This window comes from Nomascus leucogenys, chromosome 10 (genome assembly GCF_006542625.1).
Source record: "Nomascus leucogenys isolate Asia chromosome 10, Asia_NLE_v1, whole genome shotgun sequence".
NCBI lineage: Eukaryota > Metazoa > Chordata > Mammalia > Primates > Hylobatidae > Nomascus > Nomascus leucogenys.
This window is the reverse complement of record NC_044390.1, coordinates 57,829,951-57,852,261: the sequence shown is the minus strand read 5'-3', so window position 1 is coordinate 57,852,261 and position 22,311 is coordinate 57,829,951. Positions and strand designations below refer to the sequence as shown.

Below are 22,311 nucleotides of genomic sequence, written 5' to 3'. Positions count from 1 at the left end.
TCCGCCCCTCTTCCTCATCCCCTGATCTTCCCACCCTGTGACTCCTGGGCAACTAACACTCTAGCCTGATGATGTGGACTGTGGAGGCCTCAGGTCCACCTCTTGGCACTCGGGCATAGACTTGGCCTTTGAGTTCAGGGCTCATGGGGGGCTTCGGTAGTGAACTTCATTCCTGGGAGGACAGATGGCTGCAGCCTCATTGACAGCAGAGGGACTTGCACAAACCCTGGCTTACTCCAGTGGCTCCTGGACACACTCAACCCCAGCACCATGGGAGGGGGACCAGAGGCCAGCTCTGCTGTGGATGGACAGCTTGTTTAGAAGCCTGTGGTGGTTGCCAGACCGCCTGGTTAGAAAGTTAAACCCCTCCCTCTCTCCCTCCCTTCCATTCCATTTTTTTTTTTTTTTTTTTTTTTTTTTGAGACGTAGTCTCACTCTGTCACCCAGGCTGCAGTGCAGTGATGCAATCTCAGCTCACTGCAACCTCTGCCTCCCAGGTTCAAGCGATTCTCCTGCCTCAGCCTGCCAAGTATCTGGGAAATATAGGCATGCACCACCACACCTAGCTAATTTTTGTATTTTTAGTAGAGACAGGGTTTCGCTATGTTGGCCAGGCTGGTCTTGAACTACTGGCCTCAAGCGATTCTCCCAAAGTGTTGAGATTACAAGAGTCAGACACTGCACCCGACCTCAAAACTTTGACTTCTCGTTGGACTGATATTTTCCTAGATGCCATTATTTTATTTATTTATTTTTAATTTTAATTTTTTTAGAGATGGGATGTTTCTACGTCACCCAGGCTGGAATGCAATGGTTATTCACAGATGTGATCATAGCTGGTCTTGATCTCATGGGCTCAAGTGATCCCCCTGCCTCAGCCTCCTGAACAGCTGGGAGTACAGGTGCGTGCCACCACACTTGGCTTACCATTATTTTAGAAGGACTTACACCTGTCGTGCTATTATTTTAGAAGGACTTACACCTCTCTTGCCATTATTTTAGAAGGACTTACACCTCTCTTGCCATTATTTTAGAAGGACTTACACCTGTCTTGCCATCTGGAGTCTGCAGATTTCTTGCCCGAGGTAAGCTCAAGCAGGGCCTGTTGTCTGGAACAAGACCTGTTCAAAATGTTTGCCTTAATGCTACAGTAGTAATGGTGATAGTCAATAGTAGCTTGCTATGGGTCAGGTACCGTTCTGAGAACAGAAGCTCTCAAAGGGGTATTGGACTCTGGGGATGGCTGAAACACTTCGTGGGGGCGGGGGTTGGTGTCCACAAGACCAAATTATTGTTAATTATCTGAGATGGAGTCTTGCTCTGTCACCCAGGTTGGAGTGCAGTGGCACGATCTTGGCTCACTGCAACCTCCGTCTCTTGGGTTCAAGCAATTCTCCTGCCTCAGCTTCCCGAGTGGCTGGGATTACAGGCACCCGCCACCACGCCTGGCTAATTTTTGTATTTTTAGTAAAGACGGGGTTTCACTATGTTGGCCAGGCTGGTTGTGAACTCCTGACCTCATGTGATCCACCCACCTTGGCCTCCCAACGTGCTGGGATTATAGGGGTGAGCCACCGCGCCCGGCCTTTTTTTTTTTTTTGAGACAGAGTCTCATTCTGTCACTCAGGCTGGAGTGCAGTGGTGGGATCTCGGCTCACTGCTAACCTCCGCCTCTCAGGCTCAGGTGATTCTCGTGCCTCAGCCTCCGGAGTAGCTGGGATTACAAGCACGTGCAACCACGCGTGGCTAATTTTTTTTGTATTTTTAGTAGAGATGGGGTTTTGCCATGTTGGTCGGGCTGGTCTCGAACTCCTGAACTCAAGTTCTCAAGTGATCCATCTGCCTCAGCCTCCCAAAGTGCTGGAATTACAGGCGTGCACAACGATGCCTGGCCTCCTTGTCGCTTTGAAACACTGCTTCTAGGAGCTAACAAAGTGCCTCTTTGTATGATTCCCCAAGAGAGACCCACCCAGGCAGCACCTAGCCAAGGGACAAAGACCACTCCCATCCAAAAGCCCTTTGATTCAACTTTTTTTTATTTTTTTTTTCTTTTTGAATGTCATGCAATAATTCACAGTCCCAAGCCCACGGTTTTCAAACAAGGTAGGAAAAAAGGAAAAAAGCAAAGGAATCGGTGGTGATGGTGGGTTTTTTTTCTTCTTTTGTTGTTTCAAGCAGGACCAAATGTCAGAAAAAAATGCCTCTTTTCTCAATCATTAATTTTTTTGTCCTTTTTAAAATTGTTTATTATTTTTTTTAATTGATTTCTGCAGGCAGTAATAGTAGGGTTTGGTATAACCGGCAAGCACTCTTGTGTGTGTCTGAGAACGTGTGTGGATGTGAGTGTGTCTGGTGGTGGGTATAGGGCACTGGGGTTCTGGTTCCTTCTGGCTTCTTTGCCGCACTCGGCCACCAGCTCTCTTCATCAGGGAAAGGAAAGATTCAATTGAGATGATAAAACTCATCAATAGAAGCTATTTTTTTCTCCCCATTTTTTCTTTTAAAAATGTTTTTTTTTTTTTTTTTTTTTCCGTGTTCCCCAAAGTTCTCCAAAAATGGCTGAGTTAATTCAAATCCCTTGGCTGTGTGGTTTGTCTGCCCCCTGCCTCCCACCCGAGAGCCCCTGTCGTGGGTGGGGGGATCGGGGCTGGGTGGGGGGCGCCGTGGCTGCCCAGGAGGGTCTCTTTTGGCTGAGGGTCTCTGCGGGACACCCTTGTGGCCCAGCCCCGGCCTCTCCAGAGTCTGGGGTCTCCCGGCTGGCCCTCTCCCGGGCCCTCTGTGCTGGGCCCCCGCGGCCTCTGCGCGGCTCCTCGGGTGGGGTGTGTGCGTGGGGTGCGTGGGGGGCCGGGCGGGCGCCACCTCGCCCGGGCTTAGCACCAATCATCGTCGCTCTCGCTGTAGGGTTCGTGCAGGCCCTTCCTGGAGCCCGGCCCCCGGGGCCTGGCCAGTCCGTGCGCCGGGTAGTAGCCGTTGGGGAGTCGCCGGCCGTGCCGAGAAGGCGAGGCGCAGGCCGGGCCCGAGGCCCGGGGAGTCCTGGGCGAGCGCCCGGTGGCGCCCGAGGACGCATGTCGTGCGGGGGGTGGCGCGTCGTAGGCCCCGGCCATGGCCTCCTCGCCGCCCCCGCTGCCCGGGCCATCAGCCTCGTCGTAGTCGGAGCCCCGGTAGTAGCCGTGGTGCCGGGGACCCGGGGGCCCCTCGGACGCGTGCGGGCCAGATGCCGGCCACCGGGCCCCGCCGTGGCGACAGGCCCTGGGGGACTCGCTCCGGGTCGGGCCTGGGACCCGCCGCTCCATCCTGGGCGAGCGGCCGCTGCTGTGGCCCCCCGTGGGCGGCCGATCTCCGGCCAGAGGCTCGGCCGTGGGGCCTGGGTACCTCCGAGGGCCGCTGGTGGCCGCCCGGCCCGGCCTGGCCACCGCCTGCTGCTGCTGCTGCTGCTGCTGCGGGGGCCCCGAGCCGCCGGCCTTACGGATCACAGGGGAATAGGACACGTGTGGCCGGGGGGTGGAGGGGGTCTGGGGGAGCTGGCGGCGGCCCCGCCGCGGAGTGCTGGTACCAGATGTTGAGGGGGCTGGGCTTCCACTTACGGAACTACTGCCCTACACGAAAATTGAAACAAAGGAAATCAAAAAAAAAGATACAACAAAATCAAAGGAGACACGGGATTGGGAGGAAGAGAGGGGAGCGAAGGGAGAGAGGCCAGGAGGAGAGGGAGGAGGAGAGAGAGGAGGAGGGGGAGGAGGAGGAAGAGAGGGGGGACACAGGACATTTTAATGGAAAAAAGCAACAGCCACAGGGAGGAGGGAGGGGAGGAGGGGGAGTGAGACAAGGAGGGAGGGGAGGAGTCGAAAACCAACACAACAAAGTGAAAAGAGAAATGAGAAATGGAGTTTTGTAAGTTTCGGGGTTAAAAATAGCAGAAGTTTCAAAAATTACTCACAGGCGTCCAGAGGACAGAAATCATAATTGAAACAAAAACAAGCCGGGTTAAAGGAAAGCGAAAGGTCGGGCTGCGCGGCCCAGAACTCAAATGTGATCCACAACCGAGGAGGAAGCAGCTGCGGGCGGCGAGGAGGGGGTGGCAGGTGGGCGGGGGGGCTGGGGGGACAGCATGGGCAGCTGGTGTGGTGGGGAGCCATGTCCCCTCCGGCTGCCGGGCACCCCCGTGGCTTGGGGGCAGGATGGGAGGTGGTCACAGCCTGGATCGGGGGACCTTTGCCCAGAGTGGCTGTCGGATGGGGGATCCCCTTCTCTCCTCCCCACCTCCCTGCCCGTGAGCCCAGCCTGGGGTCACTTGCAGCCGCACCCACCTGCCGGTGCGCCATGTGCTCTCGGCCCTCGCTGGGCGAGCGGGACCAGCGCTGGTCCCGAGCCCGTGCCCGGCCGTGGTCCGGCCGTTCCTGGGCGTAGCGGTCCTTGTCGGGGGGCGGGGGGTGGTGGTGGTGGTGGTGGTGGTGGTGCTGTCGATGCTTCCGATCCTTGGGCCGGCCCCGCTCCTGGTCCCTCTCCTTTGACGGCAGGTCCCCGGATTGGGTGGTCATGCTCAGGTCTGTCCCCAAGCCTGGGCCGGGCGAGGGTCAGACAGACAGACAGGTGGTCGTGAGGGAGAGGTGGGGCAGATGCACACACAGGAGGCCACCCGGAAGGTGTGGGGGCCCTAGAGATCCCCTGGACTGAGGCAGGTCAGTGGGTTGGGGGGAGGGGGTAGTACCCAGGTTCCTGCAGCCGCTGCCTGGCCCCCTCTGTCCCCTCTCCATAGAGGCCTCTCCCTTTCTTCTTCCTCAGCGTCTCCGCCCTGCCTTCTCCTCCCCTCTCCTCTCCTCTGTTCTGCTTGTCCCTGGGCACCACAGGGCTGCCCACCTGTGTCCACGTCGGTGTAGCGGCCCAGGGAGCGCTCAGAGGCGCGGTGGCTGCGGTCGCGGCGCCGCTGGTGGTGCCGCTGGTTCTCCTCGGGCGGGACCCGCTCCAGCGAGTAATCATCCAGGCGTCGCGCCTTGGGGCCCAGCACAGAGGCTGAACGCTTCATGGGGCTGGTGTCTGAGATGGTCTGGGAGGGGACAGGCCAGTGGGTTGGGGTCAGCAGCTAGCACCAAGTGGTCCCGGTCCTTCCTGCCCCATTGTGGCAGCCTGGTGGTGGCCTTCGGTGACTGGGGTGTGACCATCCTGGGGCAGGGGCCAGGGGGTGCCATGGGGTCTTGGCTCCCCTGATCAATCAGGGCTCTGAGTGTGGCCAGGCCTCTGAGGGTGGAGCCTGAGGACTCCTCTGTCCCTCAGAGACAGGACTGCTCCTTTTGAGCCCATCCTGGGTTCTGACCAGAAAGATCTGATCCTCACTCTCCAGCCCTGGGGGCCCAGCCACGGTTGGGCAGGCTCAGGCTGGCCAGAGGGAAGCCCTCCCCACATCCAGGGTGCAAACCTGGGAGCCCTGGACTGCCGCACTCATCCCTGCCCCAGCTTGCTCTCCTGGGAGGGTGAGAAGCCTCCGACTGTGGCTGGCTGACCTACAGGCTCAGGACCAGGTGCCCAGCATGGCAGCTTCGGGTCTTCCCCACTAACGGGGCTGTGCTCGCTGCCCCCACAAGTCTGAGTCCTTCTGGTGAGGCCCAAGCTAGGGATCTCTGGGTGGGGGTGGGGGATACCCAGGCACCGGAGGCTCTGGGGGCCCACTCTTTTCCCCGGTGCTTCACCCCTGGGTCAAGCCCTGACACAGAGGTTTCTCTGCAGCAGGCAGAGGACGGAAGGAGGGAGATGGGGCAGACGCCCACCTCCCAGGGTCCAGCCCAGCTGAGTGCTGGTGGCCCTGCTCCAGGTAGGAGCTGCAGGACCAGGGGTCGGTGGTGGTGTCAGGGGAAGAAGCCCCCCAGAAAGAGGTGCAGAGTGGGCCAGGCTCTTGGAGAGCCAGTGTCCTCCGGCATGGGGGGCCCTGAAGAAAAGGGGGTAGGGGTGAGGATGGGGACGGCCCCGCCCACCAGGGCTTTTGGGTGAGGGGCACACACAGGACACCACACACAAGGATTGGGCTCCATGGAGGGGAGAGGGTGCGATCGGCAAAGAAAGGGTGGGGTCCGGGGACGGTGAGAGATGACAGGACTCCCTGGAGGGGGGGTGGGGAGGAAGAGGGGGCCGGAGCCCTGCTGGGCGCTGGGCAGGCGCGGTACATACACTGAGGTTATTCCCACGTGGCCGGCCCCTTCTCCTCTGTCACAGCCCCATGGGATGGTGCACACAGGAAAAACAGAAAGAAGAAAATAAATATAAAAGGCAAGAAGGAGAGTGAGGAGGTGGTGCATGGAGAAGAAGCCAGGGAGGGGGGTGGCACTGGCATCAAGAGAAATCGGAGGGAGAAGGCAGGGAGGAAAAGAAAAGTTAAAGTCCTGGCAGGTGGGTGTCCCAGGCCCCCGGGGCTGGGCGTCCTCTATTCCAATGGGTACAGAGGAGACAGACAGGAGACGCAGACAAATGGCAGAGGCATGGGACCAAAAGACAGGACGGCGCAGCCTCGAGCCCCTGGCCCTGGGCTCTGCCTCATGCGATGCACACCCCAACCCCTGGCTCCAGCCGATGCTCAAAGCTTCCAGGTGGTGGCCGTCAGCTGGGCTTGTCCCAACCCTCTCCTGGGGGCCCAGCAGCTCCGTCCTAAGGGGGCAGCAGCATGCAGGCTGGGTGCTCCCCAACCCACGTTCCCAGCAGCCAGAGGCCAGGCCCTCAGGTGACCCTGGTCCAGCCAGGCACAGCACAGCCTCCTGCCCCGTGCAGACACCACACACGGCACACGGAAAGCTCGCCACAGCCACACATGCCACGCACCCGGGCCAGGCTCTCACAGCCACGCCCTGTTCTCCTCCAGAGGCGGGCTGCGTGCATGGGCCCCCGCTGCCCAGGCCGGATGGGCAGCCAGCTATGCCTCTGGGCTCTCTATCCCGTGAGTCCGAGGCAACGGGATCACCTGCAGGTGGGCTTGGCAGCTGGGTGAAGCGGCCACACACAGACACACATCAAGCACACACCCCTGTCCCCCCCAATGACCCCCACAGAGACCAGACAGAAAATACGAACCCAGCTGCCCCCAGACCCACCCCAGACTCTGCTACTGCATCCTAGGACCTGCCAAGTTCCCATATGCAGACACGTGTGCACGTACATGTGTGCATGTGTGAGTACATATGCAGTGTGTATATGCCCACGTGCACACACGTGTGTGTATGCAAGCATCTGAGTAGGCGTACAGCTGTACATGTGTGTGCATGTATGTTGAGCATGTGTGTGTGTGTGTGTGTGTGTGTGTGTAGGGGTGATCTTTGTGGCAGGTCTCACCTGGCCCTGTTGAACCCTGCTGTACCCACAAATCTTCCACAACCTCCCCTGTCTGCAACCTCCAACCAGGGCAGCCAGAGACCATTTTGCAGTGGCCACTGCCCTCTGCCCTGGGGGAGCACTTTCCTGTCTCCTCTCTGAGGGAGGAGGGTCTGCAGGTGCTCCAGGTATGACCAGGTAGTGGGTGGGGCCTGCAGACTGCTTCAGAGACCGAAGGAGTCCCTACCCAGGCCTGAGTCCGGCAGGGAGGGGATGCACTGGGCTGCTTGTGGGGGGGGTGCCTGGCCCCACCCAGTGCAGAGTGAGGGGTCCAGCCCCAGGGCAGTGGTGAAAGCCCTCACCTGGTTCTCTGCAGGGAGGCGGGGCATGGAGGCAGCCCGGCCCTGGCCTTCCATGGGGAGGTAGTGCTCGCTGTCGGAGTAGCCATCTCTGCCCATCTCTCGCATCTCCACGGACTGTGGAGCAGATGGCAAAGCCAGATGAGCTCTGGGGCCTGACCTCCAGATCCCTGGTGTCTGCAGAGGGAGGGAGCTGCAGGTGTGTGTGTGTGGGGGGCCCAGATCCCTTCCACCTGAACCACCCGGGCCCTGGGAGCTGTTGGGGAATCGGGGGACAGAGGCACCTGAGAGTTAGGCTGGCTGTTGGGCATGTCGGTAGGGGGGCCTCGTTCCGGACTCCACGTGCCTGTCTTCTGGAACATCTCCTGGGCACGCTGGGTCACCCAGGAGGGGCTCTCTTTGAGGCCGCTTTCGTGAGCCATCCTGCATGGGGGACAGAGGCCGGGGTAGCAGTGGGCGCTTGGGCAGCTTCCAGAATGTGGGGACCACGGCACCCCCACACTCCACCTCCCTGGCAGGGGTGACACTCACAAGGCTCCTCCTGGGTCCAGCTGGGTGGAGGGGAGGGCGTTCTGGCCAGGTCCTCCTTCCTGCGTTGGGGACGGAGGCTCCATGCGCTGGAACATGAGGGGTGTCCGGTCCTGGGGAAGGGGGCAGACAGCAGTGTGTGGACAAGGGTGGGGTGGTGGGATGGTGGTACCCAGAAGGCATTGCGACATCCCCAGTACACACACACACACACACACACACGCACGCACGCACGCACGCACGCACACTCAGGTCTCATCCATCTAGACCCTTCCTTCCGATTCCACGCAGAACTGCACCACTTCTCACTCCTCCACCCAAGTCATAGCCCTAGCCTGGTCCCGCCTCCTCATCTCCCACTGCAGACGCCTTCTCCCAGGTCTCCCGCTCCTACCTTCAACCCCACTGTTCCACAAGAGCCACCAGAGGGCGCCCATGAGCACTTGAGTCAGGTCCTGTCCCTCCTTTGCTTAGAACCCTCCATGGCTCCCACTTCACTTGGGGTAAAAGCCAGAGTGCTTCCTGCAGCTCCCATGGCCCTGAAGGATCTGCCCTGTCACCTCCTTGCCCTTGTCTCCTCCCTGCTCTTTTCCGGCACACTGGTCTCTTTGCTGTTCCCCAAACAACCCAGGCATGGTCCAGCCTCAGAACCTTTGCACTGGCTGTTCCCTCTGCCTGGTACACCCTTCCAGGTATTGCTTAGCTCACTCCCTCTCCCCTTTTCCTTCAAGCCTTTGCTCACATGTCACCTTCTCAGGGAGGCTCCCCAACTACCCATTTCCCATTGCACCCCCTCCTCCCCTGGATACTCCTATCTTCTGGATTCTTCTCCTCTTTCCCCCATGACACTTTCTTTCTCTTTGCTGGATGCTGCACGATTCAGCCATTTGCTACCATCGGCATTTCCCCACTTGGAATGTCTGCTCCTCGAGGGCAGGGATTCTGGCCTGTTTTCCCCATGGGTGCATCCCCGAGGACTGAGAACAGCGCCCTGCACACAGTAGCTACTCAGTAAGTGTTGGTGGAGCAGCTGAATGAAGAATGAATCCACATTATGTGTCCTTGGCAAGGACTTTTTTTGAGATAAGAGTCCTGCTCTGTCACCTGGGCTGGAGTGCAGTGGCTTGATCTTGGCTTGCTGCAACCTCCACCTCCCAGGTTCAAGTGATTCTCCTGCCTCAGCCTCCCAAGTAGCTGGGACCACAGGTGCATGGCGCTACATGCAGCTAATTTTATTTTATTTTTGTAGAGATATGGGTCTTTCTATGTTGCCTAGACTGGTCTCCCACTCCTGGCCTCAAGTGATCCTCCCATCTTGGCCTCCTAAATAGCTGGGACTACAGGTGTGCACCACCATGCCTGGCTAATGTTTTATTTTGTAGAGATGGAGTCTCACTGTGTTGTCCAGGGTGGTCTCAAACTCCTGGTCTTAAACGATCCTTCTGCCCTGGCCTCTCAAAGCACTGAAATTACAGGTGTGAGCTGCTGTGCCCAGCCCCTACTTTTCAGGGACCTGCCCTGGGGCTCAGCCACCCTCATATTCTAGTTGGTTCCCATGGTGACATGCAAGCCACTGTCCCCAGCCCAGATATCCCCAGAGCGGCGAACTGCACACCTGCTCCTCGCGCATGGCCTGCAGCTTCTTGGCCTTGCTCTGCCGGTAGTACTCCATGATCATCATGGCTGCGTAGATCTTCCCCACGGTGAGGTCCGTGGCTGGGGGCACACACAGGGCGAGCTCACCAAGGGCAGGCCTCCCTGGGGCCCTTGTCCTGGGTCCCTGTGTATACCAGCCCAGGCCAACACTCTCCGCAGGCCTCCTCTTTCCCTCCCCCTCCATCTGTCCTGGTGGATTGGATCCCAGGGCTGGGCTCAGCTCTTACACTTGTGAGGTGTGACCAGCAGGTCTAGCGTCTTCTGGGACAGGTTGGGCCAAATCGCCATCATCTCCTTCCGCAGCTCAGCGTCCATCTGCTGCTTGTCGGCTCCTCCTGCAATGGGAGTGCAGACAGAACTTGACTGCCTGCCTGGGTGTCAGCTGGACTCTGGGTCAGCTGAAAAGCCAGAGGCTCCCAAGAATAAGACCCCAGTCTTTCTGGTCCCCCTGGGGTCTCCAGTTCCCCAAGGGCCTGGCCCAGAGGAGGCCCTGGGCAGTGCTGCTGGAATGACCTCGTGGGCTCTGGTTCTCGGTGGGGCCAGGACCATAGAGCAGCTTTGCGGGAGACAGCCCAGCATGGAGAACAGCTGGGTGACCCGGGTCCCAATCTTGTCTCCCAGTTATCGGCTGCATGACTCAGGTTACTCTACCACTTAGTGCCTCAGTTTCTCCATTTGTGAAATGGAGACGATAGCAAGAGTACTTGCCTCACCTGGTTGTTGTTGTTTTTTTTTTGGTTGGTTTTTTTTTTTTTTTTTGAGATGGAGTTTCACTCTTGTTGCCCAGGCTGGAGTGCAATGGCGCGATCTCAGCTCACTGCAACCTCTGCCTCCCGGGTTCAAGTGATTCTCCTGCCTCAGCCTCCCGATTAGCTGGGATTACAGGTATGTGCCACCACGCCCGGCTAATTTTGTATTTTGAGTAGAGACGGGGTTTCACCATGTTGGCCAGGCTGGTCTCAAACTCCTGACCTCAGGTGATCCACCCTCCTCAGCCTCCCAAAGTGCTGGGATTACAGGTGTGAGCCACCGCGCCTGGCCTGGTTTTTTTTTTTTTTTTTTTTTTTTTTTTTTTTTTTTAACAGAGTCTCTCTCTGTTCCCAGGCTGGAGTGCAGTGACGTGATCTCAGCTCACTGCAACCTCCCCCTCCCAGGTTCAAGAGATTCTCCTGCTTCAGCCTCCTGAGTAGCTGGGTCTGCAAGCATGCACCACCATGCCCGGCTATCACCTGGTTGTTTGATAATCAAAGTAACGTGCGTGCAGCCTTGGGACAGTGTCTGCCATAGGATTATTACTGCAGTGACCCATCTGTTCAAGGCTGGGACGCCCTGGAGCATCCCCAACAGAGGAGGTTTTGGTTTTATTTTGATTTTTGAGACAGGGTTTTGCTCTGTCACCCAGGCTGGAGTGCCGTGGTGCAAACATAGCTCACTGCAGTCTCGACCTCCTGGGCTCAAGCTCAGCCTCCCAAAGTGCTGGAATTACAGATGAGAGCCACCGTACGTGGCTCAGAGGAGGTCTTTTCCCCTTTCCCAAGTCTCCACTGCCATGGACATGCCCTTGGCCTGTGGCCAGTCCCTGGTCCCTCACCCCAGTCATGATGGTCATTAAAGCTCTCTAATGGTGTTTCCTGGCCCTCCTACCTGAGTACATGGGGGGGTTCCTCCTGTGGTTGGCAGGGCCATGTGATGAGTTCTTGCTAAGGGAGTGTGTGCCATGTATTGTGCCACTTTTGGGCCAGAGAATTTATTATTGTTGTTGTTATTATTTTTGAGACGGAGTCTCGCTCTGTCACTCAGGCTGGAGTGCAATGGCATGATCTCGGCTCACTGCAACCTCCACCTTCAGGGTTCAAGTGATTCTCCCACCTCAGCCTCCCGAGTAGCTGGGATTACAGACATCTGCCATCATGCCTGGTTATTTTTATATTTTTGTAGAGACAGGGTTTCACCATGTTGGCCAGGCTGGTCTCGAACTCCTGACCTCAGGTGATCTGCCTGCGTTGGCCTCCCAAAGTGCTGGGATTACAGGCATGAGCCACTGTGCCTGGCCTATTATTTTTAAAAAAATTTATCTATCTATCTATCTATCTATCTATCTATCTATCTATCTATCATCTATCTATCTATCTATCATCTATCTATCGATTGACAGGGTCTTACTCTGTTGCCCAGGCTGTGGCACGATCTTTGTTCACCGAAGCCTTGAGCTCCTGGGCTCAAGCAATCCACCCACCTCAGCCTCTTGAGTAGCTGGCTCTATGGGTACACACCACCACACCTGGCTCATATTTTTTGTTTTTGTTTTTGTAGAGACTGGGTCTCACTGTGTTACCCAGGGTGATCTCAAACTCCTGGCCTCAAGTGATCCTCCTGCTTCAGCCTCCCAAAGCACTGGGATTACAGGTATGAGCCACTGCACCAGGGGCCAGGCTATTTAACTGTCACAGTGGGACCCTTCCAAGTTCTCTCTCTGTCACATGGCTGGTGATGTCATGGACAGTGACCCTCAGGCCTTTCTCTAAGTGACTCTGAAGAACTGAGCTCCCTGTCAGTCCATGAAGGACATCTAACAAGAGTGGATGAATCTTAAATTCATCTGAGAAAAAAAAAAGGAAATTAAAAAAACCAAGAGTGGGAGAAGAACCTTTATTGGTTTGTGCCAGCGAGATCTTGGGGCTGTTTGTTTCACAGCTCGGCCTCATCTGTCCTGACTGATACATCAGAATGGCTCCCACTTCTACTAATGTTTCAGGGCCCTGAATCTTGGGCACAGGGGTGCTGTTCGAGACAATGGTCAGTAGGTTTGGAAAGAACATTAACCCACAGCCACTGTGGGATACGTGCAGAGTGTGAAGACTCTTTTGGGGCCAAACATTAACCCTGTAGTTGCTGGATTGTGAGGGGAGGTCCAGGAGGTCTGGGGGAAGGGCAGGGGCTAGCTACCAGCTGCTAGAGAGGTAGTTCAATAGTATTCTATTTTATTATTATTTTTATTATTATTTATTTATTTGAGACAGAGTCTCGCACTGTCACCCAGGCTGGAGTGCAATGGCGCGATCTTGGCTCACTGCAAGCTCCGCCTCCCGGGTTCAAGCAATTCTCCTGCCTCGGCCTCCGGAGTAGCTGGGATTACAGGCACCCGCCACCATGGCCAGCTAATTTTTTGTATTTTTATTAGAGACGGGGTTTCACTATGTTGGCCAGGCTGGTCTCGAACTCCTGACCTCGTGATCTGCCCGACTTGGCCTCTCAAAGTGCTGGGATTACAGGCGTGAGCCACCGCACCCAGGCTATTTTCATTTTTTTTTTTTAGAGACAGGCTCTTGCTGTGTCGCCCAGGCTGGGGTGCAGTGATGGGATCCTAGCTCACTGCAGCTTTGAACTCCTGGGCTCCAGATATCTGGCCTCAGCCTCTTTCTTTCTCCTTTCTCCTTTCTCCTTTCTCCTTTCTCCTTTCTCCTTTCTCCTTCCTTCCCTCCCTCCCTCCCTCCCTCCCTCCCTCCTTCCTTCCTTCCTTCCTTCCTTCCAACAGTCTCACTCTGTCTCTCCCAGGATGGAGTGCAGTGGCACGATCTTGCCTCACTGCAGCCTCCGCCTCCTGGGTTTGAGTGATTCTCCTGTGTCAGCCTCCTGAGTAGCTGGGATTACACAGGCGTGTGCCACTACACCCAGCTAATTTTGTATTTTTAGTAGAGCTAGGGTTTCACCACATTGGCCAGGCCAGTCTCAAACTCCTGACCTCAGGTGATCCACCTGCCTAGGCCTCCCAAAGTGCTGGGATTACAGGCGTGATCTACCACGCCTGGACCTCTCAGCCTCTTGTGTAGCTGAGACTACAAGAGTGTGCCAGCACATTTGGCTAATCTTAAAAAACTTTTTTTTTTTTGTCTTGCTATGTTGTCCAGGCTGGTCTTAAATTCCTGGCTTCAAATGATCCTCATGCCTTGGCCTCCCAAAGTTCTGGGATTACAGGCATGAGCCACTGAATCTCTGTAGCTGGGCTCTTGACATCAACCTATAACAGTTTTTCTTCCCTCATGGGGAGCAGCTGGAATTCGTGGCTATGTTTACTGTCTACTACAGCCAAGTGAGGTGCCCTCGGTCTCTGTGGCCCCTTCTCAGAGACAGAGAAAGAAGAAAACGTGACATTTCCTATTAAAAGTCACTTTCTCAGCCTGGGCAACATAGGGAGACCCTGTCTTTACCAAAAAAAAAAAAAAAAAAATTAGCTGGGTGTGATGAGTGTGCACCTGTAGTCCTAGCTACTCGGGAGGCTGAAGTGGGAGGATCGCTTAGCTTGGGAGGTGGAGGCTGTAGTGAGCTGTGATTCTGCCATTGTGCTCCAGTCTGCGCGACAGAGTGAGACCCTATTTCAAAAAAAAAAAAAAAAAAAAAAAAAAAAAAAAAAAAAAAAGCAAAGAAAAGAAAGAAGAGGAAGAACTTACTTTCTCCTTACGGCTTATATGTTTCCTGTTTCTTGTGGAGAAAAAGAAAATGCCTGCTATGATAACTGAATTGAGTCCCACCCCAAATTCACATGTTGAAGCCTTAACCTCCAGTGTGACTGTATTTGGAGATAGAGCCTTGAAGGAGATAATGAAGGTTAAATGAGGTCCCTAGGACCCTAATCCAATATGGCTGGTGTCTCCCCATTTTTGAGAGACAGGGTTTGCTCTGTTGCCCAGGCTGGAGTGCAGTATGATCATAGCTCACTGCAGCAGCCTCCAACTCCTGGGCTCGAGTGATCCTCCTGCCTCAGCCTCCTGAGTGGCTAGGACTACAGGCACATACCATCATGCCTGGCTAATGAAAATTATTTATTTATTTATTTATTTATTTATTGGACAGAATCTCACTCTATTGCCCAGGCTGGAGTGCAGTGGCACGATCTCAGCTCACAGCAACCTCTGCCTCCCAGGTTCAAGTGATTTTCCTGCCTCAGCCTCCTGAGTAGCTGGGATTACAGGCACGTGCCACTGCGCCTGGCTAATTTTTTGCATTTTTAGTAGAGACGGGGTTTCACTATGTTGGCCAGGCTAGTCTCAAACTCCTGACCTCAAGTGATCTGCCCACCTCAACCTCCCAAAGTGCTGGGATTACAGGCGTGAGCCACTGTGCCCGGCCAAAAAATTTTTTTGTAGACCTGGGGTCTCATTATGTTTCCCAGGCTGATCTCAAACTCGTGGCCTCAAGCAATCCTCCTGCTCTGGCCTTCCAAAGCGCTAGGATTACAGGTGTGAGCCACTGCACCCAGCCTGAAGTGCAGAATTATATTAACACTGGGGGTGTCAGGAATAGGAGGTGTTTCTGCAAGTGGGCAATAGTCACCCACAAACTGTTCATGTTCCCAGGTGGGCTGCCCAAGGCTGTCTCACTCCCCACTCTCATCCTTATGCCTTTGGTAAACATTCTCTGTGGCGGGGTCTGTCCTGTGCACTGTAGGGCAATTCAGCACCATCCCCAGCCTCCACACATAATGTCTTCTCACCTTGCAATCCCAGAGTACACAGCTTAGCATGTGGGCAGCCTAGTGTATTTTTATTAGAGACGAGGTTTCACCGTGTTAGCCAGGATGGTCTTGATCATCTGACCTCGTGATCCACCCGCCTCGGCCTCCCAAAGTGCTGGGATTACAGGCGTGAGCCACCACGCCCAGCCCACGGGCAGCCCAGTGTAGATTGCCCTTGCTGTGAGCTCTAGGCAGAAGTCAGAATGTCACTATGGGCTGCTATTTGGATATGCTAACTGGGTTTATGTTTAATATGCTAATTGGTTCAGGCAGGTGGTTGGCTCTGCCCTCAATGCCTGGGGTAGGGGGTGTGAAAAAGCATAGGGTCCAGCGTGGCCAAACATGGTGAAACCCGTCTCTAGTAAAAATGCAAAAATTAGCTAGGCGTGGTGGCATGCGCCTGTAATCCCAACCACTCGGGAGGCTGAGGCATGAGAATCGCTTGAACCCGGGAGGTGGAGGCTGCAGTGGTGAGTTGAGACTGTGCCACTGCACTCCAGCCTGGGCGACAGAACGAGACTCCATCTCAAAACAAAACAAAACAAAACAAAACAAAACAAAACAAAACTAAAACCAAAACAGAGATTCTTCTGGGCAGAGAGAACAGGGGGGTGGGTGGGAGAGAGAAACAGATGGACAGGGAAGAGAGAGAGAGACAGAGACAGAGAGAATGAGATGGACTTGCCCCCTTTCTCCCAGTCTCCAGCAATGAATGGTAACACCATTTTTGAGAATCTGAAGAATGAGGAATCTGTACCCCCTTTGCGGCCCCTTAGCCTGCTGGAAAGGAAGCTCAGTGTGCTTAGAAAGTGAACTGAGCTATGAAAAGGAAGCGTGTTATGCTCTCCTGAGACTCGCATCTGCTCAAAGGGCTGCCACTGTCATCACTCTTCCGTTGTTGTCCCCACACCCTCTTGACCTTCCTTAACCCCGAGAGCCTGGCTCAGCTGTGGAACTCCAGGATGAGGCCTGGCACCCACTGAGGACAAGAGATGGAGGGGCCCCTGGCTGAGAAATCTGGGGGATCATTGTCTTCAGGGAACTGAGTGGCATCTGGGGTACAAGTAACAACTGTGACAGCCAAACGCAGAGACATCTCCAGGAGTCTTTGAAACCCTCAGGAAGGGAATCCAGTAGGTGTCATCAAGGCTGGGGTTCTAAGCAGTAAGGACTAGCTCAGCAGGCTGGTGTTGTCCAAACCCTCACATTCCAACTAAAGGACTGGCCCATTGACTTGCTCCTGGGAGGTCATCTCTAAGCCTTTGAAATGTCCTGCCTGAAAAGAGTGTCCTCATTTAGCAGAGGGCCTTGGGCCACACTGTATAGTTCATTCTTTTTTTTTTTTTTTTTTTTTTTTAAAAGAGAGATAGGGTCTCACTATGTTGCCTAGGCTGGTCTCGAACTCCTGGTCTCAAACGATCCTCCAGCCTCAGCCTCCCAAAGTGCTGGAATTATAGGCATGAGTCACTGTACCCGGCCAATACAGTTCATTCTATTTATTTATTTATTTATTTATTTATTTATTTATTTATTTATTTTGAGATGGTGTTTTTGCTCTATCGCCCAGGCTGGAGTGCAATGGCACGATCTTGGCTCACTGCAACCTCTGCCTCCTAGTTTCAAGTGATTCTCCTGCCTCAGCTTCCCGAGTAGCTGGGATTACAGGCGCCCGCCACCGCACCTGGATAATTTTCCATACAGTTCATTCTAACAATGCGATTTATCGTTGGGGTCTTGGGCCACGTGGTATCAGTTTGACCTCTGGAGGGACTGGAGACTGAGTACGTCAACCCTGCCTATATGACAAACCCTCAATAAAAACCCTGGGGCACCAAGGCTCAGGTGAGCTTCCCTGGTTGGCAGTGCATGGTGTGTGTTGTCACACACTGCAGGGAGAATTAAGCGTTGTCTGTGCAGCTCCACTGGAGGCAGACAACTGGAAGCTCGTGCCTGGTGTCTCCTGGACCCTTCCCCAGATGCCCTTCCTTTGCGCATTTTATGTTTTTGGATTTTGTTTGTTTGAGACAGTCTTGCTCTGTTGCCCAGGCTGGAGTGCAGTGGCATGATCTTGGCTTAATGTAGTTCCCTCTCCTGGGTTGAAGGGATTCTCGTGCCTCAGCCTCTGGAGTAGCTGGGACTACAGGCATATGCCACCACACCTGGCTAATTTTTTTTTTTTGGACAGAGTTTTGCTCTTGTCACCCAGGCTGGAGTGCGATGGTGCGGTCTCAGCTCACTGCAACCTCTGCCTCCCAGGTTCAAGCGATTCTCCTGCCTCAGCCTCCTGAGTAGCTAGGATTACAGGGGTCTGGCATCATGCCTAATTTTATATTTTTGGTAGAGATGGGGTTTCGCCATGTTGGCCAGGCTGGTCTCAAACTTGTGACCTCAAGTGATCTGCCCGCCTTGCCCTCCCAAAGTGCCAGGATTACAGGCATGAGCCACCATGCCTGGCCCTTTGCAGATTTTTTTTTTTTTCGAATAGAGTCTCACTCTGTCCAGCCTGGAGTGAGGTGGCGGGATCTCAGCTCACTGCAACCTCTGCCTCCTGGGTTCAAGTGATTCTCCTACCTTAGCCTTCCAAGTAGCTGGGATTACTGGCGCCAGCCACCACGCCTGGCTAATTTTTGTATTTTTAGTAGAGACAGGGTTTCACCATGTTGGTCAGGCTGGTCTCGAACTCGTGACCTCAAGTGATCTGCCTACCTCGCCCTCCCAAAGTGCTGGGATTACAGGCGTGAGCCACCGTGCCCGGCCCTTTGCAGATTTTAATCTATATTCTTTCACTGTAATAAACTGTGAGTATAAAAACTTTTCTCAGTTCTGAGTTCTTCCAGGGAATCACTGAACCTGTGGGTGGTTTTGGGACCCCTGAACACAGATTCCCAGAGTGCCACAGCAGCTGAGTTACGATGGCATTGCACACGAAGAGTGGGGGTGTTGTTAGACCCGTTGTACAGACGAAGGAACTGTGGTAGGCAGAATTCAAAAGCTGCCCTTCCGCCAAGATTCTGTTTATTCAAACACTAATCTAGGGACCACTGCCCAGGCTATGAAGGGACTTTGCAGATATAATTAAAATACCAGAGGCCCAGCGCGGTGGCTCACGCCTGTAATCCCAGCACTTTGGGAGGCCGAGGTGGGCAGATCACGAGGTCGGGAGATTGAGACCATCCTGCTATCATGGTGAAACCCCGTTTCTACTAAAAAATACAAAAAATTAGCTGGGCACGGTGGCACACATCTGTAGTCCCAGCTACTCGGGAGGCTGAGGCAGAAGAATCACTTGAACCCGGGAGGTGGAGGTTTCAGTGAGCCGAGATTGCGCCACTGCACTCCAGCCTGGGCGACAGAACAAGACACCATTTCAAAAAAAAAAAAAAAAAAAAGAAAATGCTGGGCATGGTGGCTCACACCTGTAATCCCAGCACTTTGGGAGGCTGAGGCGGGTGGATCACCCGATTAGGAGTTCCAAACCAGCCTGGCCAACCTTGTGAAACCCCAACTCTACTAAAAATACAAAAAAATTTAGCTGGGCATGGTGGTGGGCACCTGTAATCTCAGCTACTCGGGAGGCTGAGGCAGGAGAATTGCTTGAACCTGGGAGGCGGAGATTGCAGTGAACTGAAATCACACCATTACACTCCAGCCTTGGCAACAAGAGTGAAATTCTGTCTCAAGAAAAAAAAATTAAAATATCAAGTCAGCTGACCTCAAAATACAGAGATGATCAGGGTAGGCCTGCCCCAATCAGGTGAGCCCTTGAAAAGCACAATATTCTCTCTGCTTGGTGGCAGATGGGGATGTCAGAGAGAATGGGAGCACATGGAGGATTACATGCACTTCCAGGAGCAAAAAGCTAAAAAGCCAGTGATAAAACAAGACCTCAGTCCTACAACCACAAGGACTTCAATTCTGCCAACACCTGAATGAACCTGGAAGTAGATTCTCCCTCAGATCCTCCAGAGAGGAGCACAGCTTGGCTGACCCCTTGATTTCAGCCTCGTGAGACCCTCAGCAGACAGCCCAGTCCAGCTTCTTGGACTTCTGACCTATGGGACTGTGAGCCGACAAATAGGTGTGTCTTAAGCTGCTACGTCTGTGGTCATTATATAGCTCACTGCAGCCTTGACATCCCGGTTCCCAGTGATCCTCCCACTCCAGCCTCCCAAGTAGCTGGGACTACAGGTGCACATCACCACACCTGGCTAATTTTAAAATTTTCTGTAGAGATGGGGTCTCTCTGTTTTGGCCAGGCTGATCTTGAACTCCTGGCCTCAAGTGATCCTCCTGCCTCGGCCTCCCACAGTGCTGGGATTACAGGTGTGAGCCACCGTGCCCAACTTCCTTGTGCTCTCTTTACCTTCACTTTGTTCCTGGCATTAACAATATCTGTCCTCCGACCCTCCAGTCCCCCACCTTCCCTGCCACTTCCTCCTTGAGTCTTGCCATGTGGCCTTGGCTCTTCCTCCCTTCTTTCCCTCAAGACCCTGGAAGGCACACGTGTCCTGAGGCTCAGTCTTCCCTCCTCCTGACTTCCTAGTGGTTTCAGCTGGGCTGAAACCTTCCCATCTATCGGACTATCCACCTGCTCCTCTCCCACCCACTGCTTCTCTCTGGTCCCATTTGTTTTTTTTGTTTTTTCTTTTCTTTTCTTTTCTTCTTTCTTTCTTTCTTCCTTCCTTCCTTTCTCTTTCTTTCTTTCTTTCTTTCTTTCTTTCTTTCTCTCTCTCTCTCTCTCTCTTTCTTTCTTTCTTTCTTTCTCTCGTCTCTCTCTCTCTCTCTTTCTTTTCTTTCTTTTTTTTTTTGAGGCAGACTCTTGCTCTGTCCCCCAGGCTGGAGTGCAATGGTTTGATCTCGGCCCACTGCAACCTCTGCCCCTGGGTTCAAGCAATTCTTGTCCTCAGCTTCCTGAGTTGCTGGGATTATAGGTGTGCACCACCACGCCTGGCTAATTTTTGTATTTTTAGTGGAGATGGGGTTTCGCCATGTTGGCCAGGCTGGTCTCAAACTCCTGGCCTCAAGTGATCCACCTTCCTCAGCATCCCAAAGTGCTGGGATTACAGGCGTGAGCTTCAGGTCCCCGTTTCTTCTGGTGATTGTGCGCCTCTCTCTCTGCCCTGATGTCCTTAATCAGCTGCCAAATCACATCACATCCCCTTTCAGGCCTCCGAAATGCACTCCAGACAGGGGACCCCTGACCCCTCTGCCAAAGCTGCCCTGGTCAAAGTGACCATGATGACCAGTCACTTGTGATCCTCGTCATCCTTGGTCTCTGGGCAGTGCCTGACGTGGTTGGTCCCCTTCCTCCTGAAGCCGCCGTTCTAAACATAGAAGCTGCCTCCAGGAGCCCATACTGCCCTGGTCTCTGCCCGCCTCCCCGGCCTCCTCTTCTTCTTTCCCCCTAATGATGGAGAGTGAGCCCTGAGCTAGGTCTTTCGGGGAATCTCTCTGTATTTTTTATTTTTATTTTTATTTTTGAGACGGAGTCTTGCTCTGTCGCCCAGGCTAAAGCACAGTGATGTGATCTCGGCTCACTGCAACCTCTGCCTCCTGGGTTCAAGTGATTCTTCTGCCTCAGCCTCCCTAGTAACTGGGATTACAGGTGCCCACCACCACACCCGGCTAATTTTTGTATTTTTAGTAGAGACAGGGTTTTGCCATGTTGGCCAGGCTGGTCTTGAACTCCTGACCTCAAGTGATCCACCCACTTCAGCCTCCCAAAGTGCTGGGATTACAGGCACATGCCACGACACCCGGCTAATTTTTGTATTTTTAGTAGAGACAGGGTTTTGTCATGTTGGCCAGGCTGATCCTCAAACACCTGACCTTAAATGATCCACCCACCTCGGCCTCCCAACATGCTCAGATTACAGGTGTGAACCACTGTGCCTGGCCTCAACAAAATGCTGAGATTACAGGTGTGAGCCACCACGTCCAGCCTTCTCAGCTTTTTTTTTTTTTTAGACGAAGTCTCACTCTGTCACCCAGGCTGGAGTGCAGTGGCGCAATCTCGGCTCGCTGCAACCTCTGCCTCTCAGGTTCAAGCAATTCTCCTGCCTCAGCCTTCTGAGTAGCTGGGACTACAGGTGCGTGCCACCACACCCAGCTAATTTTTTGTATTTTTAGTAGAGACGGGGTTTCACCATGTTAACCAGGATGGTCTCGATCTCTTGACCTTGTGATCTGCCTGCCTCGGCCTCCTAAAGTGCTGGGATTACAGGCGTGAGCCAGGGCACCCGGCCTCAGCTTTTTTTTTTTTTTTTTTTTTTTTTTTTGAGACAGAGTCTTGCTCTGTCACCCAGGCTGGAGTTCAGTGGCTCACTGCAACCTCTGTCTCATCTGCAACCTCATCTTGGCTCACTGCAACCTCTGTCTCCCAGGTTCAACTGATTCTCCTGCCTCAGCCTCTGGAGTAGCTGGGGTTACAGGCGCCCACCATGACACCCAGCTAATTTTTGTATTTTTGGTAGAGATGGGGGTTTCACCATGTTGGCGAGGCTGGTCTTGAACTCCTGACCTCGCAATCCACCCCCCACCTTGGCCTCCCAAAGTGCTGGGATTACAGGCCTAAGCCACCGCGCCCAGCCCCTTCTCAGCTTTAAAAAAAATTTTTTTTTTCTTTTTCTTTCTGTTGTTTTGAGCTAGGATCTTGTTCTGTCGCCCAGGCTGGAGTGCAGTGGTACGATCATGACTCACTGCAGCCTCAAACTTCTGGCTTCAAGCAATCCTCTCATCTCTGTCTCCTGAGTAGCTGGGACCACAGGCATATGCCACCATGTCCAGTTAATTTAATTGAATTTAATTTTTGAGACAGTCTTGCTCTGTCTCCCAGGCTGTAGTGCAGTGGCGTGATCTTGGCTCACTGCAACCTCCGCCTCCCAGGTTCAAGCGATTCTTCTGCCTCATCCTCCCAAGTAGCTGGGACTACAGCGCCCACCACCACGTCTGGCTAAATTTTGTATT

The 22,311-nt window shown here is 54.1% G+C and overlaps 1 protein-coding gene across 19 annotated transcripts in view; it reads right to left on the bottom strand.

Annotated features, from left to right (window-relative positions):
• Positions 1–2,018: 2,018 nt before the first annotated feature.
• Positions 2,019–22,311, bottom strand: part of CACNA1A (calcium voltage-gated channel subunit alpha1 A) — a 299,183-nt gene continuing 278,890 nt past the window's right edge. For 8 of the 19 annotated variants that reach the window (XM_030820656.1, XM_030820655.1, XM_030820641.1 and 5 more), the window contains 9 exons: positions 10,061–10,168; positions 9,793–9,893; positions 8,181–8,290; positions 7,934–8,072; positions 7,653–7,766; positions 6,160–6,195; positions 4,858–5,044; positions 4,308–4,558; positions 2,019–3,596 (listed from right to left, as the gene is read on the bottom strand). In XM_030820656.1, coding sequence (XP_030676516.1) covers positions 2,871–3,596; positions 4,308–4,558; positions 4,858–5,044; positions 6,160–6,195; positions 7,653–7,766; positions 7,934–8,072; positions 8,181–8,290; positions 9,793–9,893; positions 10,061–10,168 — 1,772 coding nt within the window. In that variant the 3' untranslated portion in view covers positions 2,019–2,870. Of the gene's footprint in view, positions 3,597–4,307; positions 4,559–4,857; positions 5,045–6,159; positions 6,224–7,652; positions 7,767–7,933; positions 8,073–8,180; positions 8,291–9,792; positions 9,894–10,060; positions 10,169–22,311 lie in introns of those variants that run through there. The other 11 variants (XM_030820645.1, XM_030820647.1, XM_030820649.1 and 8 more) reach the window with 7 other exon arrangements.